We start from the raw sequence: 20,066 nt of genomic DNA, 5'->3' as shown, positions 1-20,066 counted from the left end.
GTGATGGTGCCTGAAGCATGGCTTTGGGTGCACACCTCTGGCTTAGAGTGCTTTGTGAAGATGTGTATTGGCTTTTTTCTCTGCGCCACGTTCGTGTGGTGAGCAGCTCAGTCAGATCTATATTTTAAGTAAATTACTCTGCTGGGTGAAGAACAGTTGACACAGGACACAACTATAATGAAGAACAATAAAATTCCCACCACAAATACATTCTTTTGGCAGGTTTCTGAAACACTTGTAGACCTCTACTAGAAAGACTATGAAAGACTGTCCTTTTGTAAAAAACTAAGACTATAACTCTACAACAATCTACATAAGTAAAATAAGTAAAAAATGTAGACACAGGCATTTTCAACATCTCCTTTTTACCTTGATAATATTTTTCTCCTAAGAAAAAAGATTCCATATGTGACATTCAGCCATGAAGAGTCTGTGACCTGGCAGATGCCACCTGAGAGACAGTCCTTCCTTCAGAGGGTCTCCAGTCAGTTCTCTAGTTACATACCCTCCTATGTATTTTGCCATTTCTAAATGTTATCACTGCTAATCAACTAGTAATTAATTTATTTATGTTTTTACAAATGTTTGTTCAGTTTCTTAGTTTCATTATTCAAACTTTTAGAAGAAAAATGCATGCCATACACCACTGTTTGGCATTCATAAAATAGGAATATTAGAAAAGGACTAGTTTGGTTAACTGATACTGAAAAACAAAATAAACTGAATAAACATTTTAAATTGCTTAAATTTTAGTACCTTGTTAGCATTAGTGTGAGGACAGGTCATAGCTTTCTGAGCTATACAAAATTATTGCCCACAAAATAGCTGGACAACTTGGAAACAGAAAAGGAATAAAATACAATTTACTAAATTGTATCCTGCAACTTCAGGAGTCCTTCATCTATAGTTTCACTTCTTTATGGTTTCAGTAACTAACATTCCATCTCAATGAGAAAAATAATGATGGAAATTTCCAGAATGTTCTAAGTAGTATAACAAAACATTATGCTTTTCTGGCAGGAACTCAAATTATTCCTTTGTCCAAAGTATTCACACAATATATTCTACCTACTCTGTGACAGCTAAAAAGGACCATATCATAGAACTTTTATTTGTAGTACATTACTATAATTGCTCTATTTTGCTATTTATTATTTTCTGTTAATCTTCTGGTACCTAACTTAGAAGTTATACTTTATTGAAGAGTATATATACAGGAAAACAGCATGCACAGGATGTTCCTTCTTGAGGTCTTGGAACACGGCCTTGAGGCACAAGGCTGACTGTCAACAGCATTAGAATGGTTCAAGAAGACTTCAGGAAAAGCTTAAAATTCCTGGGGCTACTGAAGACTTTGGACATTATTCACAATTAAAAAGAAAATTTCAGTTTCCTTTTTTTAAAAATTTTGATGGAACATTTATAAGAATACCATTTAATAGCTCACACAATCAGCTCAAACAGATATTATCTTACTTAGTCTAGTATAGAATATAAAATTATCTAAAAATAGTCTGTAACTTAATGGGTATAAGAAAATTTTAATGTAAATATTCCCACAGAATTATAATCTTATAGTAGTTCTTTAAAATTGTATGCAATTAGTGGGGCTGCCACCACCACGCAGGGCAGAAGCAGACAAGCCCAGGCTCCAGACCACTGCAGTCTTACCTTCTGATGTTTTCCACTGTTTCCACAAATCCTCAACAGTTATGTGCTTATCTTCTCTGTGCAGATGACTATGTTTATTTGTAGCATCTTTATACTTCATATCTTCTCTGATAAACTATAAAAGAGAAAACACTAAGTTAAACATAAGTAAAAATCCTCCTTTAGTCCCAATAAACTAAAAACAAAAATAAATTATAAGTGGTGACCTTTTCCATATACCAACCATTACTCTGTTGGTATTCTAAAGCCATTTTCTCATGAGTGTTAAACACATTTTACAAAATGTCTTCTAATCGTGATATCAGAGGCAGTAAAAGTCTTTATTCAAAGTTCATTTGCTCAGTAGATATTAGTTCACATTTACAGTGTGCAGAACTACACATACACACACACAGACACAGAAAGCTATACCAATGACTGTTTCTAAATTTCATGATGGTCCTGGAAGGAAAGAACTGTTCTAATTCTGTTTTATAAAGAGGAAGCTAAGACTGATGGAGGTTAAGCAACATGTCCAAGGTTAAAACAATAGACAAGTGTTGAGACTGCTACCAAAGTCATGGCTACCGTCAAGCACACAGTTTAGTTACTGGCTCAATGTTACATTTTTGACACATAAACAGTGATGATGTATTTCCAACCACAACTAACACTAATCTCAATCACTTCTTCATAGTTCTGTGTTTTTCTACCATCTAAGCCATTACTCAAAGAAAAGCCGGCTATGATGTCACAACTAGCATATTTCATAAACCTACATATATCCTTATAAATCATATTTTAAAATATTTAGAAACAAAGCAGCAAAATTAATCTTGCTAAAAATTAACCAAGTCTCTAATATTTCTTTCCTACTATCCAACAAATAAAAAGCAAAGACTATTATACTATAAACCATCAACACTGTCCCTAACAATTTCATGGGTTTTATCTCCTAATTATATGAAACAAATAGAATACATTGTTATTACTTTTAACTGTTGCTTAATGGTTTTTTTCTTGTTTTCTTATTTTACTTGTATCTGCCTTGACTTTCCCTTGATTTTAAAAGTGGCTCATAGACTATTTCAAAAATCCAATATGCAGAAAGTCAAAGTACCCAGGGATTTCAACCCCAGAAGCAAAGTTCTTATTTTTATACATTAATAATAAACATCATCTCTGGCTGAGAGGCCAACAGGGGACTGATCCAGAATCCATGAATGTAGTGCCAGGGAGGAGGCCACAGAAATCACTGGGGCCTTGGGTAGTAGATCAGTGTTTACCATGGTTTATGAATGAGCTTTGAGAGCCCATTCCAAATAGAGGGATGCTCTCTCGGCCTGGACACATGGGGAAGGGGCTAGGTCCTGCCCAGGATGAAATGACAGACTTTAGAGATCCCCCACAGGGAGGGTCTCACCCTTCCTGGGGAATGATGTGGGGATTGGGTGGGGACTGGTGGAGGGACAAGGGAGGAGGGTGGGAGAGGAGCTGGGATTGACATGTGAAACATTCACGTTTCTAATTTAAATAAAAACATATATTGAGAAAAAAATAATAAACATCATCTCAAACATGACAAAATTATGGTTTGATTAGAATAAGTATATATTAAACTACTTAACAGTTATACAATACAAAGCAAATCATTTACTTTTCCAAGCTTCAAAGCTCAGTTTTTAGGATCAATACCATTATTCTAAGTGACCTCAACAGACCAGTGAGTGACAGTTTACTCATAAAGTTCTACTATAGGTATTGAAATTGAGAGTGGCTACTTCGGAAACTTTATAGATATAATCCGATAATGCTTCCAAAGCATATGAGTCAAACATTTGGCAAATGTGTTAGCTGTATAGACACTGTTATTATGAGATTGGAAATTAAAAATCTGGCCTTACATCAATAACTTGAAAAGCACTGATTTTAAAGCTGTACTTTAGATTTTTTTATTCTGTTTGCTATATAATTAGTGTCTCATTTTCCAAACTTCTTTTTGTAAAGGTAGAGGTAAAGGTGTTTGTCTGGCCATCCTCATGCCACCCTTCCCAACTGATATCTTTAGAATCTAGTAAAATACTTGGGGGAGGTAGGATCACTACACCTAAGATGCTTGGAAACTGCTCATCTTGGAGGAGGTCCAAGAACTGAAGAGAAAATCGAGATTGAAAACCATGATGATAGACTGAGCAGAGAGGAAGTCAGTCTTGTAAACAGTCCAGTCAGCTGGAACAAAGAGCAACTGTTCCATTTATGGGATACACATCAAAAAGAATGTCCCAGGAAATTCTCTTCACTGTGTGAGCACTAATAACTGGAAAGGACAACTCTATGGCTTCAGAATTTCCATACAGAGGAGATATAATAGTTAACAATGGAGAAATTACAGAGTGAGTTTATGGATATATATTAAACATGTGCTTAACAATCCAAAGGGAGATGGGGGTGGTAGAGCACTGGTGATACAGAGGGAAATGGGGAAACAATGGACAGGAAGGCTTAAGTGCAAAGAGAGACAAAGGAGTAAGGCTGGGGAGGAGACAGGGAGAATGATAACGTGAGGAATATCTGAAGTCATATGGAGACCTACTATTTTATAAGCTTCATATGTTTTTCTTCATTTAGGGAGTTTAACTGGAGTTCTCCTACACAGGATATAATGTTCTTCCAAAAAGCCATAGGTTGCTAAATAAAAAACTTAGTTCCAAGTGTAGGATAACTCCCCTTAGAGTTGTGTGAGGTGTTCCATAACTCCCAAAACAATAATCGTTTTTAAGAAAGTTAAGTAAGGCCCGGTGGTGGTGGCTCACACCTTTAATCCCTGCACTAGAAAGACAGAGGCAGGAAGATCTCTGAGTTTGAGGCTAGCATGGTCTACAAAGACAATTCCAGGGCAGCCAGGGCTATACAGAGAAACCCTGACTTAAAACAAACAAACAAAAAGCTAAGTAAAAACTAACAAGATGGAATTGTACATTTCCTAGAATTATCTAAAAATACTTTTGCAAAAAAAAAAAATTGCCTGCAACAGGGGTGATGCCTGAGTAGCCTGTGCTGCCACTCAGGGCCATGGTGTAGGCTGGGCCTGAGCTTTGGCTGAAGAGCATGTCTGGGTCCATGGCCCTACCACAGCCAGGGTCTGTGTTGATGTCCATGGCTAATGTTGTATCCAAAGGCCACAAGGACGCCCACGTCCTGGGCTGCCACCTATGGCCATGTTGGAGTTCAAAGGACAAGTTGCTGCTACGGCCAGACTGATCTCAGTGGCCTGGCTGTCACCTGGGGCTATGGTGTCTTCTAGGACAAACTGCTGCTGAGGGCCAAGTCTGAGTTCATGGCCCTCCTAAAGCCAACATCTATGTCAATGTCCATAGTTCCTGTAGCCACTGAAGGCTGGGCAAATGCCCAGGGTCTGGCCTGCCATGTGGACTCACGTTGGTGCCCAAGGGTCATGCTGTCAACAGGGCCATACAGACTGGGGTGGCTTATGCTGCCACCCGGAGCTATGGTGATGTCTAAGCTGTGGGCAGGGGCCATGTCTGGGTCCATCGGCCTACTGCAGCCAGGGTCAATGTGGATGTCCACGCTCCTATTACCATGAAGGGCCATGCAACTACTCCTCTCCGGCCCCCGTCTGGGCCACCACCAGGGACCACACTGCTGCTGGGCCATGCCAATTTGAGAGGCAGTGTGAACATCTGGCCCAAGCTGCTGCTGATGACCATATCTAGGTCCATGGTCCTGTGCAGCTGAGGTCTGTGTTGATTTCTACTGCCCGTGTTACCACAGAGGCCAATGTAAACCATGGGTTGAACCACCCCTCAGTGGCCTGGGGAAGAGACCCCCAACCCCGCCATGACCCTGGCACCAGAGAGCTTCCATCTCTATTTGGGAAAGCTGGCCCTACCCCTCTCACCATGAGCATGAGAGAGCTGGCTTCTCCCTTCACCTGAGAGGGACAGTCCCAGACGCCGAGACTGACCACCCCAGCTCCCTCGCAAGCATACATACAGGGCTCTGAGATGCCACTGTTCCACATCTACCCCATCTATGACCTGCTAGACCATGTGAAGGGATTGGTCCTGTGGAGCCACAGGACCTTCAAGACTCAGAGCAAAAGCAGGATATCCAAGAGGAGTTTAGGTGATGGTCCAATACTGATGGTGTACAGGAGCCAGAGGCCTTGAATATGACTAAAAACATATTACACACTGAATATTGGCAAGTAAAGCTGTGTGGACAAAAGGGTCTACTGCATGATATACAGCAGCTCCCAATGTCACTAAGATGAATAAAGAGACAATGGAGAGCTGGAAAAGACAGAGGAGTGGAGAGGATTTTTGTTTGTTTTTGCTTAATTAATAGTTTTACTTATATTTTCATTTATTTCTTATTTTTATTTTATTTCTTTTTAAGTTTTCCTTTGGGAGAGGGACACTACATTGGTAAAAGTGGATATGGAGGGACAGGGAAATGAGGGAATTGGGGTACATGGTGTGAAATTCCCAAAGAATCAATTAAAAAATTACATTTAAAAATGAACACAGGAGTGGGGCGGTGGTGGTTCATGCCTTCAATCCCAGCATTCGGGGTGAAGAGTCAGGCAGATCTCTGTGAGTTTGAGACCAGCCTGATCTACAAGAGCTACTTCCAAAGCCACAGAGAAGCCCTGTCACCACAAACTAAAAAAAAAAAAAAAAAAAAAAAAAAAAAATCACAGGATAAAAAATAACTCAAAGGCACACTACTCTATGCTTTGCAGATCTTTGAAATTCTTATCAGAAAACATAAGTAGAAAACAGAAGAAGATTCACTTTCTGTAGAAACAAAGTCAGAAAATGTTTAGGTGAACTAAACATGCATAAGAAAGCCACCTGGCTCCATCAAACTCTCTTCTCTATCCTATAGAACACACAATTCTGCTGCTCAGAATTCTCTAAAGCTTTGTAGAAACTACTAATTTGATGAATGAAGAAGGCCAACTAAAGAAATTTTGAAAAGGCATAAATAAGTAAAAATACGTAAGCAAAAGACAACTATCTTTTAACTGGCTGAAATCCATGAGTCAAGAAATCTAAAAGCAGAATCTGAAATTTAATTAAGTACATAGCATTCCTGGTAGAGATGTCCAATCACCCACAAGCCTACTCCAGGAAATCCTAAGCTGACACCACTAATAAAGGACTGTTTCATGAATATCTGGTTACTTTTCTTAGTAGAATCTTCTGTGTGAGTATGTTTTTCAGAGAGACTCACACAGAAGATTCTACTAAGAAACTCTTCTAGTTCTACTAAAAAAAAAATAGATTACTTTACACGTCTCATTACGTCTCATTGCTGGAAGTCATGTCATAAGCTCATTATAATTTTCATGCCTATAATATACATCTAGTATTTGTACTGGGTTTTGTTTTGTTTTGTTTTGACTCTGTTGTAATAAAACCTAATATATATAATTAAAACTATGACTTGGATACTCTATTCAGGTGCAGCCTTTTCCCCTACAAACAACTAAATTAATAAGACCCATGCATATACCCAGTCACTCCTCTCTCACTCTATCACTCACTTCCACAGCTACTTGATGGGACAGCTCATCATAAAAGAAAAAAAAGGCACTATAATAGGATCTATCTCTCTCTCTCTCAATATCTCTCTCTCACACACATACACACACACACACACACACACACACACACACACACACACACACACACAAATACTGTTAAAATCATGAAAACTCACTTCTTGGCCAATACTCTGGATCTTCAAGAAGATAAATACTCTGGTTTTGAAAGTACCATAATATCAGCAGTCATAATGGACCAGGTGTTAAGTGGAACAGATCAAGCCAATAAACATGCAGAGACTAATAGGCCAGCAGAGAGAACCACAGAGAGGAAGAGAGAAGAATGACAGCCCAAGCTTCCCCATGGCTCAATGACTTCCTTCTTTCAGTTCCTGGACTGCAGAGGTTTTATTCTTATTTCCACTATACAAAACTGGATCCTCTTGAATCCTCAATACCTGAGAGATATGACTTATCACTACAGTTAAGCATTCAGACTCCGGAATCTGATATACATTCAAAATATGACTCTACCACTGTCAGACATTTGAAGGCTACTTAACTTCTCTTAAGTCTCCTATTGCTGTTCCATGCAAGGAGGAGAATAAAAATGTCTACCACATATGGTTATAAAAGTAAATTTTAAATGTATACAAAGTATGCATAATTTTGCAAACACAGGTAAGTAAATCAGTAAAGTATGAATAAATGCTGGGCACGACATTGTGCAACCACTGCACTCAGGAAACTAAGAAATCATGACTTTGAGCCCAGCCCGGGTACAAGCAAAATCCTTTATCAAGAAAAAGCCTGGGTAAGTGAACTGCATCTTGACTGTATATGTAAATTCTGAGGGAACTACCAGATGTTTATAAAAGCCTGACTCCTAATATTACAGAGTTCTACTTCAGATATTCTAAATCAAAATATGTAAGGCCTAGATGTAGAAGAAAACTACAGCCTCTTCATTGACGATAGAAACAAAGAATTTGATAATGCAACACTTGTCATTAAAATAACAGTGTCCAAGGTCTGATAAATGAGTCACTTAAAGCAGATGGGCTCCTTAGAAACTGCAAGGTCTTCCTGACTTGAAAATAAAATGACAAGAGCTTAGTACAGGATCACAGAAGAAAGAATAAATAGCAAAAATGTTACTACTGTCATGCTCACTTTACATTTATTAATTCGTATGTACAATCATGCACATGGCACAGCATGAATGTGGAGTTTCAAAGGAAAACTCAACGTGTTTCTCCTTCCACCATTTGAGCTCCAGAATCAAATTCAAGTCATCAAGCTTGGTGATAAGAACCTTTACCTGCTGAGCCATCTCACCAGCCATTTTCTCACTTTTAAAGATAAAACACAAGCATTTGCCACCAAGCCTGATGACCTGGTTTCAATACCCAGAAGCTGCAAGGAGAAAACAAAACTCTCTAAGTAGTCCTATGACCTCCATAGGTGTGCTATGGTACACATGTGCCACATCCTACACAAACAATCAAACTGTCAATCAATAAATCTAACTTAGAAATATAAACAACACAAATTGGAGTGTGTTTTCACATAACTAGCAGAAAAAGGTAAATTATTTAAAATCTGAAAAAAATGTATTAACGTTACAATAAGTAGGTACCATGACAACTAGAAATGTACCAAAGTCTTTGGCATTGTAAGTTCATCAAAATATACCATTAGGCTTTGGCCCCAAGTTCCAGAATTCTTTAACTACTAAATTACTAGCTTGACTGTAATTTTGTCATCTTAGAATTTATGCAAACTAATACCTATGCAATCAAGAGTTAATATTATATTCAATTAGCACAGTATCAATAATATGCCAAATTATTTAGAATTAACTAGTGAATATTTAAGGAGAGGTTACATATTTAGATCTCCATGTTCTACGTGTTAAAATTGGTAAATCAGAATGTTCATTTCCAGTATAGATAAAATTAGAGGTTAGATTTATCATCCTCCTACATAGAGCAACTAAAATACCAGACAAACTATATGGACACCAATTTTTAGGACACTGAACACAAAGCAGAAAAGGATAGTGATCCTGAAGAAACCAGAATCAATCATTTTGGTGGCTCAAGGAATAGGGTAAATTTCCTAAATTTACAGTTACAATTTCTGTAACATGTTACAGGAAGAAAGAAGCTAGACGCATCAAGCCATTGCTCTCAAATAAAGAGATGCAATGGGCATCTGGGGAGATGAAAGCATGAGAGAGACTACTGGAGTACATGTTAAGAGTGAGCCTGCACCTCTACAAAGGATTCTGTGTGCCTTGAGCTGACTTCCACACACACATGTGAGGAATCCACTCAAGCCAAGGTAAAAATTAATCTACCACATTAGACAAAGCAATCCTGATGCTCACACAAGGAAGGCTCAGTGCCAATTTCAATCAGAGTGGAAACCCTCCTCAAATGAACTAAGCAGAGAGCACTATGGTTGGTTTTGCTTCATTACTGAAGAATATTAATCCTAAAATGAAGTCTGCACTGATCCTACCTAAAGTATGAGCAACCCCACCCCCAGCCCCCACCTCTGCCAATTAAACTTCCTCCAAGTAATTTTTCCCAAAAGAAATCTTGGGAACATTTATAAATCACAGTATCCAGCACCCAAAATGACAAAGTTTAAAACATGTTGCACTCAGTCCAGTAATTGGACATGCTACAGTAAAGGAAAACAGAAGCCAAATTCAAAGATCATTCAAGATCAATCAGAAAATGAAACAGACTAGAATTGCATTTTTGTTTTTAATGCAGTAAACATTGCAGGGGCTAAAAGTGTGGCTCAGAGATTAAGCACACATTCAGCTCTTTCAAAGAACCAGAGTTCAGCTCCATACCATCACTGAGTGGGGCCACAACCTCCTGTAACTTCAGCTCCAGCAATTCTGGCCTCTACAGAGGCACATGCATTCATTCATGTACACATACCCCACACATATGCATATAATTTAAAATGAATATTTTACAACCATAGTCTACAGAATCAATATACAACTAAAGTTTTAAAAAGAAACAAAACCCAAGCCAATATTTTAGACACCAAATACTGGGTGAAAAACACTGAGATTTATGGCTGACTATGGCAAAGCTGTAGAGAGTATCTTAAGTGAACAGCTATAAGAAACTACACTAGTCAGTGTTCTGGGTCTGATAAAAAGAAACCAGAGATGGGAGAGGCATACTTCTCAGAGGAAGGAGAGAGACAGCAGCTGTTTCATCAGAGGCAATGTAGTGCAGGAAAACATGAGCAGTACATATAACATGAAATAAATAACTGCCAACTTAGAACTCTTACCCTCCCCCTCAAAAAAATGACTGTCAAAATAAAAATACAACAGAACTTCAGAAATAAATCACTAATATAATTTAGTATCAGTAGTTCTGGACTATAAGAACGTTTTGTTTTTAACCCAACTATAGGCAGATGAAGAGGGGCATAGAATTCTCCATCTTCCTAAGGGATTAAAAATTATGGATAAGTTGACTATGTAGGAAACAACATGTAACTTATCCTAAGTCAATGATATCTTAACAAAGCTGTTGAGAAAAGGATGTGATTTATCCATTTTGTACAAAACTGCATATTCATGCATCTGTGGGAATAAAACTGGTAGGGCCGTTTTAGAAAGCAGCCTTAGTAACAGGGATAAAATACAGCAATATTCACACAACCATATAACCTGTTCAAAAGCTTCCACCGCAACATTACAAAACCAAATAGCTTGTGACTATGTCAACTGCCCCCAAAAAAGACTCATTAGGCAAATCCATGAAAAATTAAAAATAGCATGTATCTCTTTACCTTTAATTTAAATGAAGAACTTGTCAACAGTTAAGTGACATTTAATACAATTACATCAATTGAATATGACTAATAACTTTAGGATATTTTTAAAGCAAGGTCTAGATAGCTGTCATATACTAATGCATTTTTAAAACAGAATAGCAAAATTATCAGAGCCTATGATATACATTTTCATACCTTCTTAACCTCTAATGGAGAGAAGTATTACTAGAGCCTTCTCGATAACCCCAAGAACTAACAGAACAGAACTAAATCAGGTACTACCCAGGGTCACCAAGGAACAGACAAGAGCTTCCATCCAAAGAACAGTTTTTTTTAGTCTATTTTCTACCACTATATCCAAAGTATCCAAACCTAGTAATTTGAAGATTTTTGATAATGATGAGCATAAATAAATTTTTCTCACATTTCTAGAGGCTAGGTAGTCTAAGGTCAACCTGATGGGGGCCTGTTCACTGCATACACATGTGGCTTAGCGAGGGCCCACCCATGTCATTTTTCTCACCCACATTAATATATGTAGGAAAGTAGAGTCCTTGTGACTGATTATGCCTGACCTCCCAAAACTTCCAGGGCAGGCTAAATTCCTGACATATAAAGTTGGGGAGAGGCCAGGGAGAAGGCTCAGTAGAAAAAATGCTTGGTGTGTATAAGTATAAGGACCCAAGTTAGAATTCCCAGCACTCATCTAAAGCCAAGCACTCCAATAGGTATTTGCAATCCAGCACTGAGGACAAGGCAAAGAGATGAGGTCAGGAAGGTGGAGGAGACAGTGCAACCATGGTGCTCATTAGTTAGCCAGTCTAGCTGAAACTGAGCTGCGCATTCAGTGAGAACCTCTTTCCTTCCATCGCCAGATCTGAGTTCTTGGAGACCTGAGCCTCGTCCTAAGACAGGACTCCAAAACAGGAAAGTGCATCAATGATAAACTAGAAGTCATAACCAGGCATCTACTAGCCACTGCCTAAGCTGCAGGCAAACTCGGGACTCAAGATATGGCTACAAGAACTAACCATCAGGTACCTAAGGAAACTGTAATTGGTGATGAACCTAAAGCTATCATAATTTTTGTACCAGTTCCTCAACTGAAATGTTTTCAGAAAATCCAAGCCTAACTATTCCATGTTCTGGAGAAAAAAATTCAGTGGGAAGCATGTACTTATTACTGCTCAGGAGAATTCTGCCTACGTCAACTCAAAAAAGCAAATGAAAATTAAGCAAAAGGATCCCAGAGGCCAAACCCTGATTGCTGTGCAGGGTGACATGTTGAGGACTTGGTCTTCTCAGGTGAAACTGTGGGCAAGAGGATCTGAGTAAAGTGGACAGCAGCTGGCCCATAAAGGTTCATTAACACAGAGATGGGGGGGTTGGGGAGAACAGACACAGCTTGGACAGGTGGAGCACAATTGAACATCAACTGCCAGCATAAATGACTAAAATAAGTACCTTTCCCACAGAGGAATTGATATTGAAAAGTAGCACATATTGATCTTTGTGTACATGTGCACATTCACAAGCAGGCCCACCTGCACCCCACACTTACATGTGCACATAAGAATTAAATTTTAAAAATTAGACATATTTCAATAAATCATATCATTTCTTCCAAATTTAAACTGATGGCTTAAGTGGAAATTTATATTTCTAACTTGAAGTGCATTTTGTAAATTGAACTGTAGCTATAAGGTTTTATATATGAGATCATTAGTAAGATATTTAATAAGTTTTTAATTTCTATAAAATAAGATTTGTTTCATGTCATAAATATGTGGGCTACAACCACTACAAAAGCTTACAATAGGAAGTGACTAATATTGCTTCACTATGACACTTGGACTCTAAGTTGTAGAGCACCAGCAATGGGAAATAGATCAGATTTTATCTTTGAACAATCAAGGCCCTACAAGTTAGTGCAAGTTTCTGTCACTGAGAAAGTAGTGTGCACTATAAGAAACAAGATTAACAAAGGAGAGAGCTAACGAAGCAGGAAATCAGGACACAATTTTAAACTTTACGTTAAAAAAAAAAAGACTATTATATATTTGGATGGAGGTGTTGCTTCAAGTGGACACATAAATCTCACATTCAGATGCCAATAAATAGAGGAAAGGTAAAAGCTTTGAAACTAGGAAAGATTATCCAAGAGGTGAGACAGACTGGCAAAAAAGTATAAGAACATGAAAATAATAAAGAAATCAGCAAAGAAACTGAAAAGAAGTAGCCAATAAATAATAGACGTAAAGTTAGGAGAGCCAAGTGAAAAAGTGCTTTAATTTAAATGCATGCATTCTGGACACAATGCTGGGAAGTGAAGGCTGAGGACTAGCCCCTGCAGAGCAGCACCAGCAAGCATCATGAGAAGGGGCTACACCGAGTAAGAACGGTAAAAGTCTAAGTGGATTCAAAACAAAATACAAGAGAAAAAAGCACACATCCTACTGGACAGATTTTGTTGTATTCAAAGAGCAAATGGGAAAATCTGATTCAGCAATGTTTTTATTTTGTATATTTACAAAGAAGGAAAAGTAATGGAAGGTTTAAGGCAGATGAGGAGGTCTCAGGAGAAAATGGGAAATACAGCTATTGGAGAGAAGAGACATTGTAAAGAGCTGTCCTAGAATAGGGAAAGAGGAGTTAAGTACACGGGAAAGGTGCTACTTTTCGAGGAACACAAACAGAACACACAAAACACAGAAAGAGTTTATGGATACAAATGCCACTTGTGCACTCTTAATGGCCTCTGGCAATGTAACAATCCTAACATATTTGGTCAGGATCAGACCACTGGCAGGCTTTAAACAAATCACAAAGTAGCGGAAATAAGGTCTGAATGCACATCTACAGAAAAATTACCACTCAATGATACATAAAAAAATTTTATCTCTGCTATCTTCTAGAAGAATAATGTGAGGATCAAAATGTTCTGTATCTCTAATTCAGGCAGCAGGCACACAAGTCTGTAGATTTTTCAAGATCAAACTGTATACCTAAAATCTATACTAATACATTCTGCACAGATACAAAGCTGCACCTGTCTTTCAAAATTCATTAACTATTGAACTGTATTAAGTTATATGTAAAATATGCATCAAAATTCAGGTAGTATTGGGGGGCATAGAGGGAAGTAGCGATATTTGATCAAAATATTTTAAGTATGAAATTTTCAAAGAATACATTTTTAAAAAGGGACCTAAGCCATTAAGATTTAAGAAACTTGGAGTTGGCAAGACAGCTCAGTGAGGAAAGCTAATTGTCACCAATCCCATGGATCAGAGTTCAATTCCTGAAACCCACATGATGCAAGAACCGACTATCTCAAATGTCTTCTGATTTCCACACATGTGCAGTGGTGTACACACACACACACACACACACACACACATACACAAAATAAATGTTAAAAAACTTAGGAAACTTTCCTCATAAAGACAGAAGTTCAGACTTCCTATAAACTTCACTGCTGGCCTTCCCCGTCTTTCTGTGCCAATATGGTGAATGTTCTTAAGATCCCCCAGACATTCTGCAATAAATGTGGCAAGTACCAGCCCCACAAAGTGACACAGTAAAGGAAGGGTAAGGATTCTTTGTATACCCAAGGAAAATAGCATTATGGAGGAAAGAGAGGCTATGGTAGGTAGACTATGTCTATTTTCTGTAAAAAGACTAAAACTACAGAGAAGATGTGCTAAAGCTTGAGTGTGTTGAGCCCAACTGCAGTTCTAAGAGGATGCTGGCTAGTAAAAGATGCAAGCATGATGAACTGGGAGGCCATAAGAAAAGGAAGGGCAAAGTGATCAGCCAATTTTTTTATGAAGACAATAAAATCATTAGATTTTACTCAACACACACACACACACACACACACACACACACACCACAATAGAAGTTTATCTACTAAAAAGACATTTCCTTCTCTTAGATCCTTAAGAAAAATAATCTTTAAAAGATCTCATTAATTTGCAACGCAGTACAATTGTTAGTGTATCTGCCATTAGGTTTTTGGGGGAATGGAATTTAAACAGATCTATCAGTGAGATTCAGGATAGTAACTATAGACCATTTCTTCAAACATGAAAATCATTTAACAATAATACTTAGGAAAAGGTAGTTCTTTAGGCAGTTTGTTATACCCTAAAGAGATCAATTTTTTTTCAATCACCACATGTAACTATGTAACTAACATGGGCCAGGTAAAAGCAAAAGAGAAATTATGGTGAAAGGAATTAGATTGGAAATCAGATCAAGCTAAATTACAAATATGAAAATACATATTTGAAAATATATGAAAATAGTACAAAGCAAAGGAACATTCTGAGTTGGAATAGTGATGGAAAAAAATAGAGAAAAAGAAGAATTTATACTGAAGTTCTTTCTACCTGTACTAAATCCGAAAACTAGCATTAGCCTTACAAATGCCTTCAAACCAAACAAAAACTACAACTGAGCTATACCCCCAGCCCTAAAATGACTGTACTTTTAACATGCAAAATAAAACTTACACGTAAAATGCCTCTGTGACATTGTATTAGTTAGGGTTACTATTGCTATGATGAAACATCATGACCAATGGAAATTTGGGGAGGAAACAGTTAAATCATCTTATGCTTCCACATCACAATTGATCATCAAAAGCAGTGAGGGCTGCCCTGCAGACCTAGAGGCAGGAGCTGATGCAAAAGCCATGGAGGAATGCTGCTGACTTGCTCCCAATGGCTTGCTCAGCCTGGTGTCTTAAAGGACACAAGACCACCAGCCCAGTGGTGACCCCACACACAATAGACTGGATACCCCACATCAATAACTAATTGGGAAAATGCCCCTAAAGGGTTGCTTATAGCCAGATCTTAAGGAGGCATTTTCTTGATTGAGGTTCCATCCCCTCAGACGGTTTTGGCTTGTGTAAGGTTGACATAAAAACCATACAAACTGTCTTCGTGTGCCTATAGCACAAAGAGGGATGCTCTCTTAGCCTGGACTCTTAGGGGAGTGCCTGGACCCTACCCAGAGTGAAATGACAGACTCTAGATATCCCCTATGTAGAAGGATTTGGCAATGGGGTGGGAGGGTGGGGGGGAAAGGGGAGTGCAGGAGGAGGGGAGGGAGAGGGAACTGGGATTGACATGTAAAACAAGCTATTTAAAATAAAAAAAAAAAAATTGAAAAAAAATCATCCAGCACAGGGCTTAAAAGAAAACGATGTATACAAAAAGCTGCCAATAGTTCACCTTAGTTAAGACAAAAAGAACATGGAGAAAACTGTACAGTAAATGGTCACAACTAGACAAACAGACGGTAACTAACTATAAAAGAACATGAATGCAAAACTAAGAAGTCTAGACTATATCTGGTAGGGTATGGCAGAGCGTCTCGGAGCATGGCTATTGGAGCAGCAGAATCAGCATTGCCAGGGAACTTACTAGAACCTCAAATTATTGGATTTCATTCCAGACCTACTAAATAAGAAACTGAGTGCGGGATGAGCCATTTGTGCTACAAATTGTGACATTCATCAAAGATTGAGACCCCTGCAGTACAGAGATCTGACATACATTTTTAAGCAGAAGAGAAAATACCAAAGTCTAATATTGTAAAATGTTTTTATCAAGCAGTAGCAGTCAAGATGTATTTAAAAGGAAAACTGGCAATGGTCAGGCCAGCTATATGAAATAACAGTAAACTCAGTAGCTCAGAGAACTTAGAAGGCAGAGGTGAGACTACAACATGAGAGGAAAACTAAGTAAGCCAAAAATGCAGATGAGAAAAAAAATAGCCAATTTAAAGGAGAACAAGAAACTTTTGTTGTTGTTTGTTTCTTTGTTTTTGTTTTTCAAGACAGGGTTCCTCAGTATAGCCCTAGCTATCCTGGAATTTGCTCTGTAGGCCAGACTGGCTGGAGAGATGGCTCAACCCTTAAAGCCTAGTCTCAACCAAAACTGTAAGAAAAGTTTTCTTCAAGCTAGTGACTGACAGCCTAAGACTTTCTAAAAGAGAAAACAATGTGCTTTACTAGCATCTAAGACAGGAATTAGAAATACTACTAGATCAAATGTGAGAGGAATATTCTAGAGAGGTGGATCTCAACCTACGGGTTGTGACCACTTTGGGGGGATTGAATGACACTTTCACAGGAGTCACATATCAGGTATCTTGCATTTGGGTATTTATATTACAATTCATTACAGTAGCAAAATTACAGTTATGAAGGAGCAATGAAAGTTGGGGTCACCACAACATGAGGAACTGCATTAACTAAAAAGCCATAACATTAGAAAGGTTGACAGACAGTGTTTTAGAAAGAAGTGCAAATGTAATATATGTGGAAGAGATAGTTAATTCATAGGCCTACATGCATGAAAACTTCTAAAAACTAAAAAGGTAAAGAGGCTGAAAGGCAAACAACTTACAGAATACATACCCTGAAGGTGCAAGAAACTAAAGAAGCAGATAGGTAACATCTTGTTCTCTGGAGGTCTGCTCTCAGCAATCTAACACTCCCTAGGAAAACTTGGCACATCACTCTCCCTCTACCACTATTTCTATATCCTGATTCCACTTCACAGAATGTCCTACAAGTAGTCAGTCAAGTCTGTGAACACTACAGCCATTAGTTTCACGAGGTGTAACACAAGCTCTATACCAAGCTTTGCTGACACTCCCTAAGCAGACAGATACTATTTTCCCTAAAATATAGGACATTTCCATGGTTAATTCAAATTGCTAGTATACAATTTGACAGAATGTACCTTTTATTATAGTTATGACAGCATGTGATCAATTAGAAGGCGAATTGACTGATACTATTCATTTCCATAATGTTCTATACTTAGCACAGTACTACATTTAAACAGGAACTTCAAAATATTTGGTGTATTATGTTTAACTGAATGGTCAGATATCAGGTCCATTTACTAACCATTTACTAGGACCAGAGAAAGGAAAGGAAAGAAAAATGAGAATAAAAAAAAAATCACTATACCTTTCTAAATAGTATTTAAATGAAAAGTTAGAACATATCTATAAGGTATATGAAATCATGCTGCATATTAGGGTATGTGTATGTATAAAAATAAATATACCGAGTTAGACCTCAATAAAGATGAGATACTTTTAGAAAGAAAAATGAATAAATTTGTGGAATCTAGGATAGCACAAAATTGTAAAATCAATGAAAGGGTTAATGAGCTGTGTTTTATTTAGAAAACATTTTGCAGTTATATTATTCCTAAAGAATTAAAATCTAACAACTTTAAGAAGGGAGTAAGAATTTAAACTTTCTGAGGTGTGAGAAGCACAAGTACCTGAGTTCGATCTCCAGAAGCCACATGACAAAGGGTACACGTGGTAGCCTGCAATTGTAATCCTGGTGTTAGAAGGCAGAAATAAGCATCTCTCTGGTGCTAGCAGCCTAGTCTAATTGATGAGCTCTAGGTCAATGAGACATATTGTTTCAAAACAAAAACCAAGTGGATGGCTCCTGAGAAATGATAACCAAGGTTGTCCTCTGGCCTCTAAACATATGTTCACACAGACATATGTGTACCTGCACACATGCACAGATAAACCCCCACACAATTAACTTTCTATGGAAATCTTTCATGTTACTAGAGAAAACTGGACCATATGAAAAAGATCTGAGTAATCATATAAATTCAAATAGTAAAAAGCTTGACTTAATATTAATATTCAGACTAATTTATAAGAACTTACGAAGGGAACAAACACTGAAAATTTAAGTATAACAGAAAGCAGAATTATGATTAGCTATATAGTAAATGTAATAACATGGCTCTGGCCTGAGAGAGGCTCCATTTACTCCTGTAGTCCTGGTGTAGCTATTAATAGTACTGTCATTCTTAAAAGTATCCCAGTTTGAATGAAAATCTATATGGTCGCTCTATAATAACAATAATATAAGACTACTGGTGATAATATTACACTAAGACATCATCGTTTTTCATTTGTGGAATAGGTTCTATACACACTCATATTCAGACATCTTCTAGAAAATAAAACAATATGTAAAAGTGTGCTAAACTCTCCAGAAATGTATTATATAAAGGCAGTGCCATGCTGTGGTCCTGAGCATCCTCAGAGGGGGAAGAGAGGAACAGGACCAGCAGTACAGATAGGCTACAACTGTCATGGCCAGATGCACAGCCCAATGCACAGCCCTGGTTCACTCCCACGCCTCTGCCCCTGCGAGTCTGTAACACTGCTGAGTGGGAAATTCTTGTTAAGGGAAAATAAAAATTTATGGAACAGGAATGTAAAATTATTTTTTAAATGAAAATGTACAATTTCCATGTGGTTCAAGTTAATCTGAAATAACCTGAGAGGCAGCCAAAAAGATTTCCTAATTAAAGCAAGGTTGCGGTCATGCCTAGAAAGACAAATGTACTGTGTTGAATGTTTTACTGTTCTCTGGTGCCATAAAATGGTTCTAGAAGTTCCTGATTCTTTGACAGATCTCAGATCCACTCTTTCTGAGTTTGATTTCACCATTTTAAGCTCATTGTTCCACAAAACCTATACATACAATGGTGTATGTTCCTACTTAATCAGAAGAGCCAACTCAGTCTACATATAACTAAACTATTAAATACTAAAGGGGCTTCTCAAATGTCTTATAACAAATGCAATGAATCAGAATTGTATGGGAGAGGTTAAGATAGCATAAATAGAAGCAAATGGTAGAGTAACAAGGAATCTTTTTACTCTTACATTGACTGCTTTCAGGGACACACAGATGCACACTAATAAATGCTCTGGAATAATCAGTTCTCTCTTTTAATTTGCTGTTTGAGAATTCCTTCCACCCCTGCTCCATCTATATACTTTTTCTCCTACTTTTCACGCAGTCTTTTTTTAAAGCCACTGGATCTGCTACCAGTATGTGGGTGGGTGAGGCCCATCCAGTGAGACTCTAAAAGCTGCATCCCTGAAGAAAACTAGCAGAGCATCAGTTAAGTGTCATTTACTCAAAGGTAGTTGGTAAATGAGGTGGAAG

The 20,066-nt window shown here is 37.9% G+C and overlaps 1 protein-coding gene and 1 pseudogene across 1 annotated transcript in view; one reads left to right on the top strand and one right to left on the bottom strand.

The window, feature by feature from the left end:
* The window catches only part of Stim2 (stromal interaction molecule 2), a 125,070-nt gene that overhangs the window by 48,527 nt on the left and 56,477 nt on the right, over positions 1-20,066 (bottom strand). The window contains 1 exon segment of the mRNA XM_005068761.4: positions 1,672-1,786. Coding sequence (XP_005068818.1) covers positions 1,672-1,786 — 115 coding nt within the window.
* Positions 14,548-16,520, top strand: LOC106021044 (annotated as a pseudogene).

This window comes from Mesocricetus auratus, unplaced genomic scaffold, assembly GCF_017639785.1.
Source record: "Mesocricetus auratus isolate SY011 unplaced genomic scaffold, BCM_Maur_2.0 Super-Scaffold_100006, whole genome shotgun sequence".
NCBI lineage: Eukaryota > Metazoa > Chordata > Mammalia > Rodentia > Cricetidae > Mesocricetus > Mesocricetus auratus.
Note: the sequence above shows the minus strand (reverse complement) of the source record. Positions and strands in the feature narration are given on the sequence as shown.